Genomic DNA, 19,855 nt, shown 5'->3' with positions numbered 1-19,855 from the left:
TTACTTCTGGTTTTCTTGTGGTGTTTGCTCCAGTTTCGTTTCAAAAAATAAATTATCGTCTTGATGCAATGAATTTTTACATGTCAAAGCAAAAGCTGAATGAGTTGAAGCCATTACTCTCACCACCTTTTTTCCTTCTAATGCTAGAATTTTCTCAGGGTAATCAACGTAGCTCGTTCTATTGTCACCTAATCCTAACTCTCCATAATTTCCCTTTCCGAAAACATATACATCTCCCTTATCTGTGACTACATAGTTACAAGTTTCTGTGCATGCAATCCAAGTAACCTTGTTGTTGCTGAAAAAGTGGTTTCTGTATACAGTTAAATCATTTTTCTTAATGATATATTTGGGTGACAAGTCTAACCCCTTCTCAGAAAGCTGTTTTTCAGATTCAACAAGGAATGGCTTGTGTAGTAGATTTTCGTCACTCATTTCAAGGTGCTTCAGTAATCGTAAATATCCAGCATTGTCAAGATTGTAACCCCAACAATAAACGCTACCGTCTGAAGTCCTAGCTAATGCATGGTAAGTACTTGCAGCAACTTGTACAATTCTACGGCCGTTTAAGGAACTGAACAAGAGAGTTGGAACACAATCCTTAATTTGATCGCTTTCCGAATCAACACTTCTTCCACCCCATTGGTACACTAAAGGAGTTGTTAATCCATCCATTCTTTAAATTAAAAAATACAAACCATCATAATTAGAGCTTAACGCGACATTAACATGTTCTTTGCTTGAACATGCAGAACAACTCCAATCAATATCCTCAATATGCTTAAAGTAAGGTTGATCCTCAAAATCGCCATGACCTAGCTGACCAAAGGCACCAAGCCCGGCAGTAAAAATTTTACCCTTTCCAGTAATTAATACTGTGTGTCTAGCTCCACAGGATGCTCTTCTAATTTTTCTTGATGTCATTTGTTCAACAAGTGTTGGAGATGATACATTACTCATATGACCTAGCCCAAGCTGAGAATTGAAGTTAGCCCCTGAAAAAGTTCAAATAGAAATCATTTGCTCAATAGTTGATGTACTTACCACATACATATACTCTCCCTTTGTTGGTGAGAAATATTGTGTGACGGTCGCCACAAGCACAGTAAACAATAAAATCGTCCTCTAAATCAAAGGTAACTTCCTTAGGAGTTGGGGAGTCCTCAAAATTACCGTGGCCAAGCTGGATGAGTTCATTGTTGATATTTCACTCTTTGCAAATTGTTCCACTTACCTGTCCATTTTGATTTTTACCGAATGAAAGTACTCTGTGGTGGTTTGTAATGATAACTGTGTGACTTCCTCCCGAAGCAACAAATCCAATTTGTTCATTACTATTTAAAAATTGTTCTACACTGATTCTTGTCGGAACTGAAACAACATTGATGAGAGTATCTTGTTGAATTTCTTGGTGGCTTCCAAGTTGGCCATTGTTCATTCCCCATGCGAAACATTCATCAAACTGATAAGACAAAATATTATGGGGATCATGGACATGTGTTTGATTTTCTAGTGATGGGGTTGATGCCCTTGACCTCATGTTCCCTGCACTTGAGGTTCGTGTTGTCATCGGAGTTGGATGATCTTGCATTTTTTATTGTAGAAGTATATGAGCGCCATTTTTCATCATGTGTGTGTAATACAACACCGTTTTTGGTCACAAGTTCAGGCTGAACAAGACTCAACTCTAGTCAGCTAAACGGTATCTTTTCATTGACTGAGAACATATTCCTGTTGAGGTAACCTCCCATCTCTCAAGTGGGCGATCACGTTTAAAAATATCACTTCATGCTTTAAGATTAAAAAGATTCCAACTCTGCTCCATCACGCAATTCGAATCAAACCATCACAACAACAAACTAAAAAATTACCATCACGCCATCCTTCAAAAATGTTCAGCGGAAGACCTATGAATATGAACACCAGCACTACCTCCTATCCACAACAACAAGGATCATATCCACCACAACCCTATCCACAACAACAAGGATCTCAACAATGGCCTTTAAATCAAGATCAATTCAATCAATTGAAGCAACAACAAAATCTTCAAAAGCCAACATCCATCATCACCAAGATTTATCTCCCTGATGATGAAATTAGACGCACCACTATTGATGCTTCCTTTGATCTCAAGAAAATCACCACTAAAGTAAAAAGCTTTGCAAATGTTGCTGACAAGGATCTCCTCCTTGCTTGGCTCGATGATCAAGATGAATTTATCAGATTTGACACTGAAGAAGAGTGGGCTGAAGCTCTCAAGCATGCTGCCACTGTTCCTGTTTTCAAATTGAAGGTTATTCAAAAGAAGGTGCCTGTGGCTCAACCACCTCAACAATCAAATGCTGCCGGCAAGAAGAAGAACAAGTCTGAACAGACCACACAAGGTCAGCAACCACCTGTAGTTCAACCAAAGGCACAATCTCCTGTTCAACAGCCTCCACAACCACAACAGCCACCTGTAGTTCAACCACCTGTAGTTCAACCACCTGTAGTTCAACCACCTGTAGTTCAACCACCTGTTCAACAATCAAAGCCACCTGTAGTTCAACCAAAGGCACAATCTCCTGTTCAACAGCCTCCACAACCACAACAGCCACCTGTAGTTCAACAACCACCTGTTCAACCTCCTTCTTTCCCTCAACAACCACAGCAACCATTTCAACCACCAGTTCAGCCACAACAACCATTCCAACCACCTTTTAATCAACCACCTTTTGGTCAGTCACCTATGATGAGATCTCCAATGGGAGGCCAACAACCTCAACCTTTTGGTGCAACAATGAATCCACCAACAATGAATGTGCCAATGGGTCAACCTATGAACGCTAACATGAACCAACCAAGCGCTACTTCTTTCATGCAACAACCAAAGACACTTGGAAATAGCGTTACCTTAAACCAACCACACCCTCTTAACATGAGTGGAATGAGCAGATCTCCTCAGACACAACCTCAAACCACAGTTGATCCTGATCTCGAAAAATACAGTGCGGAATTGAAATACTTGGAAGATATGCAAATGTCTGGCACCAAGGAGTTGCAACTCCAATTGCTCAAGAAGTACAATGGTAGTCTTACAGAAGTAGTCAACGAGTTGTTTAATCTCAATGAAACAAAATGAAAATTTAAGCGATAATAAATGCAAATCATGCACAAACCTTCGTTTTTCCTGTGATATCTCTTCCTCCCGCATTGTCTAATTTGGACAGTTCGAAATACCTTTGTCCGCTTATATTTGAGAACCTGTCCAATCCACAAAAAATTACCCTTTGCTCATCATCACCATTATCAGTCAGGCTAAAATTGTTATTGTTATTGCTCATCAAAAGCTTTTAAAGAAACAAAGACCTGTTCTTTTGAAGATTGCGTTCATCATCATCAACAAACCAACTACTGAACCGACACAACACTTCTAAAAGCAGCTACAATTCAAATTGCAACAACATCAATAGTACAACCACCACATTGTTTAATTCTTTCATTCCCTTGTTGCTTCCTCTCGTATTCATCACCGCTTCTGTATTTTCGTAAGTAGTGCCAAGTAGTAATAATTGTTCCTGGAGAAATATATCCTTTTGCGAATTATTCCTCATGCAATCATTGTATACCATGATGACTTGTATGATGCTCCTCTCTTTGAAAAACAACAAACGTACAACACGATACTGTTTGATCTCTCATAAATCTGATCATTCATCATCCTCCTCTTACAATTACCAAATCCGTCTAAACATCCACAACTCCAAATTTCATCTCTCATGCTCACATCACCACCTACGAATGCCTCTCAAAATCATCATTACTCTCTCTCGTTAACATGATCATGTCCAACAATACCGAACGCTGTCTCATCCTCTCGCAACACTCAAAATCTAACTTTTTCAATCACTTTTGGCGCATGTTCACTAATGACTAATGTCGGGTTGGTACATACTTGGAAAAGAACACAAAAAAAAAGAATCGAAAACAACCTTGTGGATCCAACCTCCCAAAACAGCAACAAGGCAGCATCGTTGAGAACAGTTGACGTGGTCTTTGCACATTTGCTACTTGGATTTGGTCATCATCATCGTTGTGGCGTTTGCACCATTTCCTATTTATTTATTCATCTCTGTTGTTGTTGTTGGTACCATCTTCTTTCTAGTCCAATTACCACCAACACCATCATATTCTTCCTATTTATATATTATTTAGTAGTAGTCATCGTTTAGCATCTCTTCTAAATATTTATTACCAACATTGGGATAGATTGTACCATCAACGCTGCTAGTATCACTCTATTTTCAAAGTCTGATTCAGTTGTATCAATTTTGATCCTTTAACGCTGTCGTTTCAAATAACCCTATCAGCTCAACCACCATCATCATCATCATGCAACAACCACCGCATTCATCCTACGTGCAAACTGATACTCGAGAAGTTTCAGCGCATGGTGGACTTGCTGGCTCTTCTTCCTACTACCCACATTATGGAAATCAATATCACCACCCTTCTTCGTACTTGAATAATCATCACCAACATTCTCAGACGAACTATCACCAATACCACGATTACACACCCTCCAGCTCTTCCCGTCTCACGACAACTGAAGCCTTTCATCATCCAGTTGGTGGTGCTCATCATGAACCGTCGACGAAATATCACCATTATAGTTATGATAATGGTTATCATGGCGTCTCGCATCAACAGTACAGCAGCAACTCACAGCCTCACCATTCCTCATTCTATCATCATGGAAGTGGGAAGAACACAAGTAGTTCGTACTACAACAACACCCACAGAGAGGATGGTTTGTACAATACCACAACTAACTCATCGCTCTATCATTATCCTTCATCATCTTCACTTCCTTCCTTTAATAGAAAGCCAGGAGCGACTACATCTCAATTTGTACAAGCTGCTGGCTCTTCTGCCTATGATCGATCTATGCATTCAGAAGATATTCACGAAGAAGAACCTGTTTCTAACAATCAACATCATCACTCCTTTACAACGGGATATCCTCCATCAACCTCTCATCACTACTATCCATCAACAACTTCTGTTACTCCTCCTCCATCCGCTGCTACTTTGGATTTAAATTCACCACCACCGCACTCCCAACCACCATCATCTCACACATCGTCATATTCATCTTCACCCTACTATTCTTCATACAGTAAGCATCAGCCAGCATCATCACTGCTATTGGAAGACAAGTATTCAAACACGAGATCGTCGAACCCTTCAGCAGACACAGTATCACCTCAAGCAATCGCGACTCCATCTACCTTCAACACTGAATCAAAGTCTGTAGCTCCAAAGATAGAAGGTGGAGTGCTCAGCACAAGAAAAGCTCTCGATGAAATGATGCAAAGATTGAAACGCGACAAGGAATCGCTCCAACAACTTAAATCTGAGATACCATCATACAGCTCAACTCATAATTTTCACACTCAACAACCAAGTGCCAATCCATCTTATTCCTATTCTTCATCTCACCAATATTCTTATCCGCCAAGATATGGAGACTATTATTCAACAAACACCTATGGGTATTATCCTCATGACGAATATTCTCCAGGCATTTCTTCACATCATGAATCCTATAGTCACTATCAATCAGATGTTTATGGTAGAGGAATTACAAACTCTCATCATGTCGACAGCATTCCAGATGATGCAGGTTCCTTCACAAAGTCTCATTCATCTTCAAAACATCATCACACACCAAATGGTCAAGTTTATCAACAAGAAGAAAAGAAAAAACTTCAGCCACCATCTGCTCAGAAAAAGAAAGGCCCACCCCCTTCAAATTCTCTCCAAAAAAAGCCAAAACCAAAGCATCCACAAACAGGAGCAACTGTAACGACTACACCAACTGCTGTCAACGAGGTCGCCATCAACAATGCCAATGGTATAGTAACCACAGCTGTACAAAACGGAACTCCAACAAAGAAAGTCAAACCACCCAAGGCAGCCAAAAAGAAAGACCAACCAGCATCCGATATTCCTGGTTCAACCGTTGAGGAGTCAGCAGACACAACCTCAAAAATTGTAACAAAAACCAGTTTAAGGGTCAGAGCTGCTAAACAAAAAAGGAAAGATATTTCTCAGCTGTTTAAAGATGATAGCGACAACGAATTGATGGCAAATTCTCCTGAAGAAGAAAAGAATAGAGCAAATGGAAAAGAAGAGGATGAAAAAAGTCAAGAATCTGTGAAACAACAGGAAAATGTTGAGATTGGAGAAAACTTTATATTTTCATCAAATAGCATCGATCTTTTATGTGACACTGTTGACATGGTTTCGAAATGCACTGATTTCTTAGTGACAGAGCTTGAAAAAAGAAGCAAGCTTACTTCTGAGACGAATCCAGATCTTGAGAAGGAATTAATAGATCTATCTGTCTTTAATTGTGTGTCATATAATGGCAAGAAAAAATTCGTAAAACCACAAATTACCAAGAGAAAGACAAGCAAAAAGATTGAAAAATTCAAGAAAAAGATACTCAACACTAATTTGGTTGTAAATGAAGAATCAGGAGAAACCATCCGTAAGGAAAAATTGAAAAGAGGCCCTGGAATTGATGTGTATGAAATTATTTGCGCTTCAAGGCTGGAGAAGCTGGATGATGAAGAATTGAGAAGAGAATTACTTTCACATGAAAGCAAAACAAATCTTCTACAAGCTAAAGAGATGTTAGAAACCGATCTTCAAGAAAGTGAGCAAGAGGCCAAGCCTTTGATCTATTACCTCGCAGGAAATGGTGTTGACGTTGAGCCTCACAAAAACATTCACCACAAATCGATACTTGATTTAATAGAGACAGGACCTATCAGATCTAACGATGGAAATGTTTATTCCATTAATCCTCAGAGAAGGATACTCGAATTATACAACCTAGACAAAAAAGCAATTTCTAGAGATCTAAGAAGCATTGAGAAAACAAGCCGATTGAGCCCTGACACCTTGAATGAGCTACTAAGTGACAATTTTGAAGACAACAACGATGTCGCTATTCCAGAACCATCTCCAAGAAAGAAAGTTTCTCCCAAACGGTCTGTTTCGTCAGTTGCAGACGAAAAAAAGAAAGAAGAAGAGGAAAACGAAGAAGGAGAGAATGCTGCTGACATTCAACCACCTCCCACAGAGCAAAAGAAGAAGAAACGAAAGTTCATGACTGACAAGAAGCAGAGAAACACTCCCTAGAATAAATAATAATTATTTTTTAATTGTAGCTTGGTACTGAAGATATCATGATGATTGGAACGAGAATACAGATGAAAGTGAGAATCACTGAGAATACCAAAGAAAGGATAAAAGCCATCAAACTATATTTAGCGTACTGTTGAGCCTTTAGGTTCGGAGAGTTGCGATACTATTTTGTCACAGAGTGTGAATGTACATGAATTGTTCGTTTGAAAATGTAGTATTTTCAATATTGGTATTTCAATTACAATCAAAAATGATAATGATGAAATATAATCATTAATAGTTTCGGAATTTGAAATACTCTCTTACCATTGCATAATTCACAATCCATAAAATTCCAAAGAAGAATCCAATCACAAACATCAACATGGCATTATTAGCATCTTCTTCATTCACACCGTTCACATAATGAGTAGTCGCAACCGTTTGATGATGATATGTAGTAGCGGCGGTTGTTTCTGTAGGTTGAACATAATATTGTGGTGTATAGACTTGTTGTTGGGTTGGATATTGTTGAGGAGGTGGTTGTTGGTAGAATTGAGCTTGACCTGTGTAGAGTGGTTGTTGTTCCATGATGATGATGAGAAGAAGAGGATGGAAGAAACACACGGAGACAAGCCTTTGTTGTTGATGGTTCTCGTGATTTGATAACAGCGTGATGAGCTGAACTCGCCAAAGATTTTTTAAGATTCCAATTCACACAAAGAAACACAAGTCCACCATTGATGAACCTCTCGGCACCCCTCCGTCATCATCATCATCCTATCATCACGGAACAACAAGGCTTAAAAGCTCGAACGGTTCCATGAATCATCATCTGTTGGACATATCTCAATAAAGCACTGTCTTTTATTTTGTTGAAGCAGCGGAGGCAACAACTATGATTGGCAATACGATGGAAAATAACACCAACACCACACTCAAGACCAAACAAATAATGAATGCATAGAGACTGAACTTGGCATATTGTCGAGCTTGAGCATTTGGTGAATTTCGGTACTAAACGATGTGCAAGATTAATATGAATATAAGAGTTATTTATAAGTACTAGTATTGATTCAAAACTTAATAGAACATACCATTGCATAATTCACAATCCAAACAATACCAAAGAAGAATCCAATCACAAACATTAACATGGCACTATTAGCATCTTCTTCATTGATTGGGCGAACTGCTGAGGCCTCTACAGTGGTTGTTTGCTGTTGATATCCAACCTGTACATGGTGAGAAGTATTTGGATCGACATAATACCCTTGTGGCGGAGGATAGGAAGGTTGTGGTTGAACGACAAATTGTGTCTGACCACTGTAGAGTGGTTGTTTGCTGTTGTCCATTTTGTGATTCAGTGTTGTTGTTGTTGCTGTTGTTGTTGTTGTAATTGCTAAATGATATTATTAGCAATTATTTTCAAGATATTTTGTTGTGTTTGTTATTTTCATGGGTCGTCGAATTCAAGATTTTGAATTTGAATCACTTGTCGAAACAGAAGGGTGATGGAAGGTTGTTGGACAGGGAAGTGAAACTTGTGTGGAGCCTCTTGTTTCGAGCGCACCCCTATCCGAATATAACCTGCCTCGAATTTTCAAATGTTACAATATAATATATAATTATTTATTGATGGAGCGTCCGGTTGGTTGTGTGATTCGTATCTTTGTGATGATTTCGTATCTCTGTAATGATTTGGATGCTAGCAATTATTGTTACACTCTGACGACCACAGAAATAATTGAAATAAAGATGGTTACGGAAAAAATTGCGGCGCTTAATACCAAACAAATGATGAATGCATAGAGACTGTACTTGGCATATTGTTGAGCTTGAGCATTTGGTGAATTTCGATACTAAACAATTCATTTCAATGTAGTGTGTTGAGGTTGATTGTCACATTGATGAATCTCTCAATTTCAATTTTCACAATTCCTTACCATTATATAATTCACAATCCAAACAATACCAAAGAAGAATCCAACCACAAACAGCAAAAAGGAATTATTGGCATCGTCTTGATTGGGCCCGACGGTCACTGTTGTTGTAGTCATAGAAATGATTTGTTGAATTCAAGAAATAAAGAGGTCTTTGTTGCGGTTCTTGTTGAACGAGTTGTGTTTGGCCAAGCGAGTGGAGTGGCTGTTTGTTGTTGTCCTTTGCAATGATGAATGTTTTCTTTTTATTGAGGAGTTGCATGAGACAATGAGGATAAACTAATAAATCTATTGTCAACTTTCAGGTAAAGCCAGACCAAATAAAAATTTAATTCAAAAAATGGAAAGAATTCCTCCGTTCATCAATATGCATTCTCATCACAACACATTGACATGGATACTATCCCTTCGCACATCGTGATAGTATCCATGTAAATGCATTGCTATATCCAATAAGGCAACCATGATGGAAGAATAGAAGCTGTTGGGTCAACTCCCAAAGATTTTTTGTTCCCATTCCAAAACAAAGGTGTTTGCAAGAGAGAACTATTGTTCGGGTGTGCTTCACCATCTCGAATCGTAAAAGCCATTGTTTCAATCAGGGTAAAAGAGAGAGAGTCATTGTACATATATAAATCGGCATCTGACAACTCCAATTTTTTTTATTGAGCATTCATTGATGTGATTGGCGTCAATGGATCTCCTGTTGTTCCTTGTTGTTAAAATGCAGCAGAAATCGCTGATAAAAAGATGAGAAGGACAAAAAATCCCACGCTTAACACCAAAGAAGCAATAAACGCATAGAGACTGTACTTGGCATATTGTTGAGCACGAACATTTGGTGAATTTCGATACTAAACAATTCATTTCAATGTAGTGTGTTGAGATTGGTTTGAATGGATGTAGTCACAAAAAATCCTAGTGATGAATCAATTCTCAATTCTTACTAGAACTTACCATTACATAATTCACAATCCAAATAATACCAAAGAAGAATCCAATCACAAACATCAACATGGCATTATTGGCATCTTCTTGATTGGCCGCCATTGTTGGGGTGGTTGTTGGGGTGGTCACAGAATTTGTTGTTGTTGTGGAATTATTATTCACATAATACTGAGGTCTTTGTGGTTGGCCGACGAATTGTGCTTGACCTGTGTAGAGTGGTTGTTTGCCGTTGTTCATTCTGATGTGTGTGGTTGTGTGGTTGTTATGAATTGGAGTCAAGGGTTGGGTATTTTCTTTTTGTTGGGTAATTCAGGAGAAAACAACGCCTGAGCTTTAGAGGCCTTCATCGAAGAAAATAATCCAGAAAATAGTTGAAATTGAAGGATTTTAGAACTGATGAGAGAGGAATTGATTTTTGTCAAGTGTCAACTTTCAGTTTTTATGGTCCAATTCAAAAATATAATATTCAAAAAATGGAACGAATCCTAACCTTCCATAAATTTGAATTCCCATACCGGTGGCTTCGAGCACAACCTTATTGTATCCGTGTCGATGCATTGCTATATCCAATAGGGCAATCATGATGAATGTAGCATAACCCTTATTTCGATGACCTTCTCGTGTTGCAACATGATTAATCGAAGCACATTCTTTTCCCATCACTAATTCACCACAAGAAACAATTTCAAAACGATTAGTGGATGGACAATATGCTTTGACACCTACAATGACTGCATCGTTGTGTTTTGAAATTTCTTGAGTGTAACTTTGTTCAATAATGTTGGTGAGAGGTTGTGAAATTTGTGGAACACCACAAAAGGCATCACTTTGACAAGTCCAAAATTGAGAGTATTCTTCAGCCGATGAGATTTCAACAAGTTCAAATATCTCGTCTGTAGTCATGGCATTCGGATTCAATGTATTTAAGTGATAAAAATTGCTTCCATATAATTTTGTTTGTTCAAAATCACAATTTAAATACTCTCTCATGAATCGTTTCTTTTCGTAAAAATAGAAAGAGAGTTGTTGTTTTTCAACCAGCATGGCCTTTTGCATGGTGACTCCAACATAGGCTTCTCTTGGAATTTTCATGCATTTCAATAAATAATTCTTAATTTTTTCACAACAATTTTCCTTAAAGCGCTGCAATTCTTCAATTTCCATTTTAACATTTGGTTCTATAAATGGAAAATATAAATAAGCACTTCCAAACTGCAGTCTTTCATGCATACAAGTACTATTCAACAATGAATACTCTTGCATGGAATCCAAATCCGTTTTGGCCATATCAATCTTGGTATAATAAAATTGAGGTGTTCCATTAATCATAAAACTCTTTCGTGAAGTGGCCACTCTTTCTTTATATTCCAATGCATAGGCTGAATATATTTCCTTGTAGAGAGAGAAATCAATAGTGATTGAGGTCGTTGAGATGGGTAAGATGGAGCTCCTCGATGAAGAAGAACATTCCGAAGCAAATAATTCCATATGTACAAGCCTTGAATGGCAATTCGTAAATTCAAAGAATGATTCAAGGATCATTGGAATGACGGTGGAGTTTTCCTTCTTTACAGTCATGACCTTTTCATAGTTTCGGATCTTTTGGTTCCTATTGGTTGTATCATTATTGTTGTTGTTATTATGATTGTTTAAAATTGTATCTTTATTGCCAATACTAGAGGTAGCACTTGTCCCTTGTGAGGCTGAAGAACAAACGGAACAGTTCATTTCAACAACGTCATGATGATGATGAGGAGGAGGAGGTGAAGAGTACTGGTTCGGGTGTTGTTTCATATGGTGGTGAATATTAGTATATAACATATGAAGAAATGGTTGAAAGGAATAATTTTTTTAAAATCCAGAAAATTGTTGAAGGACATTCGGGGTTAGATACTCTTTATGGTAGTGGCTTAAAGTTTTTGCGCAATTTCTCCCTCAACATCATGCATTGTTGAACCATTTTCGTTCAAGGAGAAAAACAGAGAATTGTTTTTGAGGAAAGGCGTTCCTAAATTGCTGGAAGGAAATTTAAGAGAGAGAGAAAGGTTCGCGTTTTTATATATTTTCAAAAAAGAAAACACTCGAGTCAACTCAAACAGTTGTGTTTCTTCTTCTGTTTCTTCTTCTTTTCATTGTTGGATCGTTGATTCGTCTGATTAATGTCATTCAAAGTGTCTAATGTTCACACCACCCGATTGACTCTTTCACACACTCATCACGACAACAAATTTAAGTATTGAACGATCGATCCTTCTCACTACTATTATTATTACTACTACACAGTTTCTCATCATCGTTTCACCATCCTTTGACAGTCTCATTTAAACAAAATTCAAAACAACAACAACCCATGGTGACATCCTCCTGTCTTGTTGATCGACGACGAGCGTCAACTACCACACGACATTTCTCACAACATTCCTGTCGAAGGCCACATTTCCTTCTTCTTCAACTATTAGTAGTGGCAGTACAAGTTATAGTCCTTCTTGGTGGTCTGTCTAATCTCTCTTTCGAAACCACATCAATGGTTCTTGCATTTCCTATTTGGAAGAATTGTTCCCTAGAGGTGATTGACCCTACAACATTCACTCCTTCATGTTCTTCCATCATTTTACTCAATGAAACCACTCTCTACACTCGTTACGAACCAAGTGTTGAATTTTCATTGTTTTATCAGTTTTTTGATACCAAAAGTTTTGAATTGTGTTCGAATGAGCAACAACAAGTATCGTCAACCAACCTATTATTGTTGTTTTCCAAATATGGAATTGAGAGTTGTGAACGTTTATTTTGTGAGGATTTTCCAAAACTCATTAATAATTTTACTCTTTCGAATGATGATTCAAAGAAGAAAATTCTTGATTTCGATCTTTCCTTGTATGTGAAACAATATTTAAATGATACGTATGGCGTCACTTCTCTACGCAATCAACAACGAGTCGCTAGTGAATTTGCATACATGATGAATTACTGTCAATATTGTAAGAGATCAGATTTTATTGAATTTCACAGAAACATGAGTCAACACTATGCCAATCCCAATAATACTTGTTTTCAATATTTGAAATCTGACGCATTTTGTAATTATGGTCATTCAAATGCTCTCGCGCCGTGGAACAAGTCAACATGGATGAATGTATCATCATCACCACCACCACTAATACTCGATAGTGATCTTCAAATTCCACTCATTTATGGAAATTCTCTACTGATTCAACCCTCCCTTAATTCATGGATTTGTTATTGTGGAAATTCAAAATATGGTTTCAAATGTGATTACTTTTCTACGACTTTTATTGGATTCACTTTTCAAGCGTATCCAGTGATTGCATTTGTTTTACCTCTTTTTTTAATTTTTGTGCATATTGGATGCGTGATTGTTCCATCTTTTTATAGAGGAATTTTGAAAGTGAAAGATCATATGAAACATCGAATGGTTAAATTTTATAGAGCTTTCTATGATGAATTCTTTACATTGAATTGGTTGGCCTATATTTGTATTATACTTCATTTGGTATTTCTATCTTTGGAAAATTTGTTTGCAATTGCCACGAGTCAAATGTTTCAATTGAAATCGACAATGGGTAAGTTGTGAATGGAGATTTTTCATTGTTCCTTACTCTCTTCAATCATTCATTCACACACTAAAATCCATTCACATTTCCAAATTTGTCTCCTATCCTTCTCAACAATCCTTGTCCACCAAATTTGCACATTCCCATCAATCACCCATTCAACACCAAAAACATCCACTTGACCTTCATACCTTCAACATATTCAACATGTTTCAATAGGTTCTGGATTTTTTAGAGCCATTCACTTGTTATGGATCTTTACAGCTCTCTTTTCAACCTTTGTGATTTGGTTTAATTTATTGATGGGTGTGAACAAGGGATCCAAATCTACCAATCGCATCAGCAGTCATGCAAGTGCGAGTGTCATTGTGTTACATCCTGCTCTCAAAATTCTAGTTCTCATCTTTGCTGCACTCTTCCTTTTATTGTTAATTTTACCAATTGTATATCTTGCCATTCCATCCATTGCCAAAATATTCAATTTAACCTTCTTTTCTCTTAGTCTGGCCATTACCATTGTATTTGTGAGTGGATTCTTTATATTTGGAGCACGTTTGTACTTGTTGTTGAGAAAGGCGAATCATCTCTCAATTTTTCAAATCAAATTTACGAGAGCCATCATGTTCTTGACCGTTGTGGCAGCCTTAGTGTTCATTGAAATTGTTTTAATCATGATTGAGTATGGATCTGGACAGGTCATGTTGGGATTATTCTATCGATCGGTGAATTTCAATATAATGGATGTGACGTGTTGTTTGGTAACTATTGGAATGATTTACTTGTTTACTCCCATTGAGGATTTGAAACAATTGTATGGTGTGAATTGTTGTTTGGAGAGGTTGAGGAGGTTAAAGGGAAGGGCCACTTCTACTCATAATAATAATACAAGTAGTAGTATTGGTAATAATAATACGATTGATAATAGTAGTAATAATAGGGAATTGCCATTGACAACAACAACAACGACGATGAGTAATTTGTAGGCCTAAATGGTTCGATTCACCTTCAATAGACCTTCTTCATTCCAGTGAAGTCATGAACACCAGCTGGTATATATGCGAGCATTGAGCTCACTTTTGAGGAAGTAACCCATTTTAGGATTCAGGTAAGGCAACACGAGTGATCGTAGTAAAGATGCCGAGGACGATTGTCTTGAGAAACGATTGTCTTGGGAAAGTCCTTTCTATCAATACTAACAACATTGCTTACAAAAATACTCTCTCACCATCTTCATCAAGGGCAATTTAAGAATATCATCGACTTGTCTGTCAATAGGTTGACTGTAAAGAAACATTTCTTGAAATATAGTCAAGTTGGTTAAATATTTAACTTAGTACGTGAGCCCTCCTAGCTCAGTCGGTAGAGCGTTGGACTTTTAATCCAACGGTCGTGGGTTCGAGCCCCACGGAGGGCGAAAGAAATTTTTTGTTCTCAACTTTTATGTCATATTTGAGGTCTTCAGATCAGATGATAACATTTTCTAACAAACATGGAGCTCAAAACAATCTCAGTGAGTATACGACGTTGTGTAAGGTATTCCAAATTATTTGGATAAGAGTTCATGTTATCTCCTCATAAAATGATGAGCTGATTGAAAACAATCACAGTTAGATATTCAATTTAAGCAGGAGGGTTGTTTTTACTGAACTTTCGATGTATTCTTTGGAAATTCACGCTTTTTGTTCCAATTTTCGAACAACAATTTCCTCTCTTCGAGCAGAAGTTTCACAAATTTGAAGTAAAAAACACATACTTCATGGAATTGAGTCCCAAAGAGGCTTCCAACAAACAACCTCATGTATTAGGCGTTGATGTAACAAACGAAAATTGAATGTCTTACATCGTTTCATTCACCAACTCTTTCTGCGACTGAGAATGTGATGTTGCATAGTTGTTCGACGCCCAGAAAGGAGTCCTTCAAAAGTTCTCAGTTAGACATTATGGAGAAATAATTCAAAGGAGTTCCCTGTTGAGTATTTTCAATTCCGATTGCATTGTTTAAAAGTGTATGGTTTGACATGTAATCAGTTGACTAATAATGGCTGAAGGGAACTACATTGATCATTCAGATCCAGATGTGAATCAAGCGAAAGAGTTTATTACTTTCCATAAGGTATGTCCAATTCAATCCAAGTAATAAACTAAAGCATGATCAAAGTTTCTGTTCAGTATTTCTCTTTTATTCGTTTTTCTTCAAACTTGTTTCCTACGACTTCACTTGTCTTTCCTTTTTTGAACTTTTTAAGGGAATAGTCTCCAACATTATCAAGAGATAATGAACTCAAGCATATTCTGGTCATAATTCACCTCAATAAACAATCTGAATCTAAAAACCTATAAATTACAAACCATTCATCTCGAACTTATTTTCAACAAAAAAATCAAAAGCAAGATGAACAAACTGTCACTTGTCTTACTCTTCGCCTTACTACTTTGCAGCAGTCTACTTGTTGCAGGATCTGACTCTTACCGCCCAGATCCTTACAAACCTCGCCCTAAACGACATTGTCGTAAAAGTGTGTCCTTCACAAGTACGTCCGTGGCAAATGTCTCAAACACAAAGTCATTGGTCGTAAAAGATTCTGTGACAAGTATGCCATTGTTGGAAAATATCCTTGTTTAAAGCATAAGAGATTCTCCAAGTGTGACAAGTACAGCAAACCATTCACCAAATGTGTGAAACACAGATTTAGAAAATTCTGTGCCAAACATCAAACAAAGAAGGTTTGCGATTCTTATGGATTCCGTAAATTCTGCAAGAAATTTGGAAAGAAGAGATTCTGTTCCAAACATAGAAAGTTCAAGAAATGTGTTGTTTGGGGTAAGAAGACCACTTGTAAGAAGTTCAAGAAATTCCCAATTAAGAAATGTTTAAAGAAGAAGAGATGTGACAAGAATGTCGATTCCTACGCTCCAAGAAAATGCAGAATTATTCGTAAATGTCGTGTGGTTGGTCACAAGAAGAAATGTATCAAACATCGAACTAGTCGATTCTGTAAAAAGCATAGACATTTCACCAAGTGTGTCAGTGCAAAATTCGCAAAAAGACGTTTCTGTAAGAATCACAAGATTGTGAAGAGATGTTGTCTTTTCAAGAAGAGAAAATTCTGTGCCAGAAAGAAGAGATTCCCTTCTAAATGCATTCACAGAAAGCATTTCAAGAGATGTATCAAGAGATCGAAAGGAAGAAAAATTTGTAAGAAATTCAAATTCACCAAAGGACGAAGAGTATGCAAGAAGTTTGCAAGAAAGAAAGTCTGTGCCAAGAGAAGAAATATTTGTAAGAGAAAGCACAGAAAAGTAGATTCTTACAATTAATCAGAGATGAATTCCATGCACCAATTTCGAAAAGTAATATTCAACCTTGCTTGTGAAACATTGGCTCTCTTTGGAATACAATGCTTGTAATGCTGTTGGGTGGGTGCTTTCATCACCACCAAACTTCCATTCTCAAGATCATGAGAAATAATAGAGCTTTTGGAAGACTTTATGGAACGAAATTGAAGGTTCTTGTGGCTCCAAGAGAAATGGATACAATGATTGATCCTGAAACAAGATCTCCCTCCTTATCGGAATGCCAACCAATATAATCCATTCCATTTCTATATTGATTCACCAAGGCATAGTTAAAGGTCTCTTTCGTATACCATTCGACTTTTGTTTTCAATTCCAATAATTCTGGAATCCAGTCCTTTCCTCTCTGGCAAAGCTTTTCTTCATATGACCTGTGGGAGCGAGATGATTGTGGTTATGACTCAAAGTCAACCTATTCTCGGTGTTGTCGTTTGCTACAGCAGAAATCAAGAAGCCTTCTTCTTTGTTATGATGATGTAATTCAGTGATGGGATCTTTGAATGTGGATGTATCTTCCTGTACGAGCAATTCTTCATCATCATCCTCTTCAATCTCTACAATCCATACTTCATCTTGTTGTGGGTGTATGGCCCTTTCGTTAGGGTCGGAATCACCATTGTTAAATTAAAAAAAAATGACAAGCCTAGTCGCAAGATCCCTCTCTCAATCATCACGCAAGCCGATGCGCTATGTGCTGCAAGAAGCCTTGTTGAGTATTGTTAAATCGGAAAGTTCTGTTGGACAATTACTAGACTCCTCTCAACCACTACAACATTTAGCAATAAATAAGAGAAGTAGCGAAGCTATTTATTATTCGGCACAAGAAGGAGGACAATTTTATAAGATTTTATTTTCTGATGATGAGAGTGGAAAGAACAAAAAGGTAGGTAATTTTAGCAATGAATGCATATGCAAAATAGTGCCAATTTTTATTAATTTAACATGGAATCCACGCAACACTGTTAAACTCGACTCGGATTACATTTCTTTGTAATTTTAGACCATCCAACCGGATATGAAATATCCAACAATCAATCAAATTTATTTAAACAAAGCAGGTAATAGACTTTTAATAATCGGAGAGTACGACATCAATATTATGAGTGTACCTGGATTTAGATCAAGTGAAGCAGATGTTATTTCCTCCACCACCATATTTTCCTTCTCATTATTATCTTCAGTATTGGAAAGTTCTAACACAATTTTGAAAGCTTGCTGGCATCCACATAGTGATGACCATGTTGTAGTGCTGGATTCTATGAACACCCTAAGAATTATTCAAGTGACCTCTGGAAAAATTGATGAAATTCTTTTACTCGACGACGAAACCTCAGAAAAAGTTCTTTCGTTCACATTTGGATCAAGAAGATCGTGGGAGAGATTTTCGATATTTTATGTGTCTACCTTTAAAGAATCATACAAATTATGGGTGCTTTGTCCAATTGTTCCTGAAGGATGTATTGTTTCTCAAGATTTCTTGAATGACATTATTGATGAATGTGAAAGCGAGCCAGAGGCTACTATGGTCATGAATTATCTCCCTGGAATTGTGAACTATGCTATTGAAACTTCAAACCATGAACAAGAAATTGTACTCAAACCCAATACGAAGGACACCACATTCTTTACTGGAAAAATTATACCTATAGATTGTGAAATTGATTTTAGCTCAGATATTGCAGATATGACCAGCTTAAACATTTCCAAGTCGTTTCCAACTTGTTTTGCTTGTGTAGAAAATTCTGGGACCATTAGACTTTTTGTTGTATCTGACAACATCAAACCCAAATGGAATCTACAGTCAAGATTTGCCTCTTCATCATCTTCTAAGTTATATTCTCCAATTCCACATGCTGTTAGCGTTACCTCTCTTGATAGAATTATTCTTCCTAGGGTTTCGAGGCCATGGCTTGTACCTCATCCAACATCATCACAAATATTTTATTGTGTGCATGACGGTGGATGCCATGAAGTTATTTTTCCTTTTATTTCTCACATTGAGAAGACCTTTTCTGGTGTAGAGCAAGAGCAATCAGAGAACGATAAGACTGCTGTACTACCTTTATTTAAAACTCAAAAGTAAGTTTCCATTTTTTGTTTAATGCTTTTAACTCCATGTAGATTGGAATATCCAAAAGGTTTTGCTATTTTGGAGGATTTGGTTAATGGAATATCTATATTTTACATTGAAAGCAGAGCCAAAAATGTATTACTCTCTTCTGGTAGTGTATTTAACTTTAGACCGGATGAAACGGATGGCACACTACAGAAAGACAATATAAAGTTTGGCACTGACACATTTCAAAAATTACTTGAAGAAGTTACAAATGAGCTCTATAACAGAAATACTAATGTAAAGAGTAAGGAGGCTACATTGCAATTAATGCACAATACGCAGTGTTATGATGTTGCTATCGAACTTTTTGAACAAAAACTACATTCTCTCTCAAAACGATACAACAATCAGCAACAGTCAGTGCAGATATTAGCGAAGAAAGATGCCCATTGCAAACAACTACAACAAGATATCCACACAAAATACGAAAATACTCTGAAAAAGGCCAAAGACCTGCACAAACGACTCGAAAAATGCTACAACATCTTGTTCCATCAGCAACTCAGCAAAGAAGAAAAAGAATTTATGAATGATATCAAGCAAAAATCGAAGTCGATTGACACCTATTCGTCAAGAATTGACAACTTGAAACACCAAATAGAATCTTATATACCAAACCAACCCACAGGCAAAACCTACTCGCCCGAGATAATCGAAAAAGTGACAAAGTACCTGAAGAAGACCGAAGAAATTTTAGAAAGTACGAAACAGCGCTTGGAAGAATCAAAAGAGTAAAAAAA

The 19,855-nt window shown here is 37.2% G+C and overlaps 11 protein-coding genes across 11 annotated transcripts; 5 read left to right on the top strand and 6 right to left on the bottom strand.

Moving 5' to 3' along the window:
- On the bottom strand, positions 1 to 1,591 carry FDP41_013269 (uncharacterized protein; the record flags this gene model as incomplete). The annotated part of the gene is made up of 4 exons (XM_044703880.1): positions 1 to 650; positions 699 to 995; positions 1,045 to 1,183; positions 1,235 to 1,591. 4 exons carry the CDS (start codon positions 1,589 to 1,591, stop codon positions 1 to 3), a joined length of 1,443 nt encoding a protein of 480 aa, XP_044565499.1.
- A 300-nt stretch (positions 1,592 to 1,891) lies between these two features.
- On the top strand, positions 1,892 to 3,124 carry FDP41_013268 (uncharacterized protein; the record flags this gene model as incomplete). Its single annotated transcript, XM_044703879.1, has 1 exon — positions 1,892 to 3,124. One exon carries the CDS (start codon positions 1,892 to 1,894, stop codon positions 3,122 to 3,124), a length of 1,233 nt encoding a protein of 410 aa, XP_044565498.1.
- A 1,250-nt stretch (positions 3,125 to 4,374) lies between these two features.
- Positions 4,375 to 7,194, top strand: FDP41_013267 (uncharacterized protein; the record flags this gene model as incomplete). The annotated part of the gene is made up of 1 exon (XM_044703878.1): positions 4,375 to 7,194. The coding sequence occupies one exon, from the start codon at positions 4,375 to 4,377 to the stop codon at positions 7,192 to 7,194; it is 2,820 nt and encodes a 939-aa protein (XP_044565497.1).
- Positions 7,195 to 7,213: 19 nt separating this feature from the next.
- Positions 7,214 to 7,770, bottom strand: FDP41_013266 (uncharacterized protein; the record flags this gene model as incomplete). Its single annotated transcript, XM_044703877.1, has 2 exons — positions 7,214 to 7,363; positions 7,507 to 7,770. 2 exons carry the CDS (start codon positions 7,768 to 7,770, stop codon positions 7,214 to 7,216), a joined length of 414 nt encoding a protein of 137 aa, XP_044565496.1.
- Positions 7,771 to 8,046: 276 nt separating this feature from the next.
- On the bottom strand, positions 8,047 to 8,534 carry FDP41_013265 (uncharacterized protein; the record flags this gene model as incomplete). The annotated part of the gene is made up of 2 exons (XM_044703876.1): positions 8,047 to 8,196; positions 8,277 to 8,534. The coding sequence occupies 2 exons, from the start codon at positions 8,532 to 8,534 to the stop codon at positions 8,047 to 8,049; spliced, it is 408 nt and encodes a 135-aa protein (XP_044565495.1).
- A 366-nt stretch (positions 8,535 to 8,900) lies between these two features.
- Positions 8,901 to 9,239, bottom strand: FDP41_013264 (uncharacterized protein; the record flags this gene model as incomplete). Its single annotated transcript, XM_044703875.1, has 2 exons — positions 8,901 to 9,041; positions 9,126 to 9,239. The coding sequence occupies 2 exons, from the start codon at positions 9,237 to 9,239 to the stop codon at positions 8,901 to 8,903; spliced, it is 255 nt and encodes an 84-aa protein (XP_044565494.1).
- Positions 9,240 to 9,841: 602 nt separating this feature from the next.
- Positions 9,842 to 10,307, bottom strand: FDP41_013263 (uncharacterized protein; the record flags this gene model as incomplete). Its single annotated transcript, XM_044703874.1, has 2 exons — positions 9,842 to 9,976; positions 10,080 to 10,307. 2 exons carry the CDS (start codon positions 10,305 to 10,307, stop codon positions 9,842 to 9,844), a joined length of 363 nt encoding a protein of 120 aa, XP_044565493.1.
- A 195-nt stretch (positions 10,308 to 10,502) lies between these two features.
- Positions 10,503 to 11,864, bottom strand: FDP41_013262 (uncharacterized protein; the record flags this gene model as incomplete). Its single annotated transcript, XM_044703873.1, has 1 exon — positions 10,503 to 11,864. The coding sequence occupies one exon, from the start codon at positions 11,862 to 11,864 to the stop codon at positions 10,503 to 10,505; it is 1,362 nt and encodes a 453-aa protein (XP_044565492.1).
- Positions 11,865 to 12,594: 730 nt separating this feature from the next.
- On the top strand, positions 12,595 to 14,628 carry FDP41_013261 (uncharacterized protein; the record flags this gene model as incomplete). The annotated part of the gene is made up of 2 exons (XM_044703872.1): positions 12,595 to 13,654; positions 13,865 to 14,628. The coding sequence occupies 2 exons, from the start codon at positions 12,595 to 12,597 to the stop codon at positions 14,626 to 14,628; spliced, it is 1,824 nt and encodes a 607-aa protein (XP_044565491.1).
- Positions 14,629 to 15,683: 1,055 nt separating this feature from the next.
- Positions 15,684 to 16,963, top strand: FDP41_013260 (uncharacterized protein; the record flags this gene model as incomplete). Its single annotated transcript, XM_044703871.1, has 2 exons — positions 15,684 to 15,758; positions 16,163 to 16,963. 2 exons carry the CDS (start codon positions 15,684 to 15,686, stop codon positions 16,961 to 16,963), a joined length of 876 nt encoding a protein of 291 aa, XP_044565490.1.
- Positions 16,964 to 17,633: 670 nt separating this feature from the next.
- Positions 17,634 to 19,850, top strand: FDP41_013259 (uncharacterized protein; the record flags this gene model as incomplete). Its single annotated transcript, XM_044703869.1, has 3 exons — positions 17,634 to 17,882; positions 18,000 to 19,078; positions 19,121 to 19,850. The coding sequence occupies 3 exons, from the start codon at positions 17,634 to 17,636 to the stop codon at positions 19,848 to 19,850; spliced, it is 2,058 nt and encodes a 685-aa protein (XP_044565489.1).
- Between the last annotated feature and the right edge of the window lie 5 nt (positions 19,851 to 19,855).

The sequence above is a fragment of the Naegleria fowleri genome, assembly GCF_008403515.1.
Source record: "Naegleria fowleri strain ATCC 30894 chromosome Unknown tig17, whole genome shotgun sequence".
In the NCBI taxonomy this organism is placed as follows: Eukaryota; Heterolobosea; class Eutetramitea; order Acrasida; family Naegleriidae; genus Naegleria; species Naegleria fowleri.
This window is presented reverse-complemented; position numbering and strand designations above follow the sequence as displayed.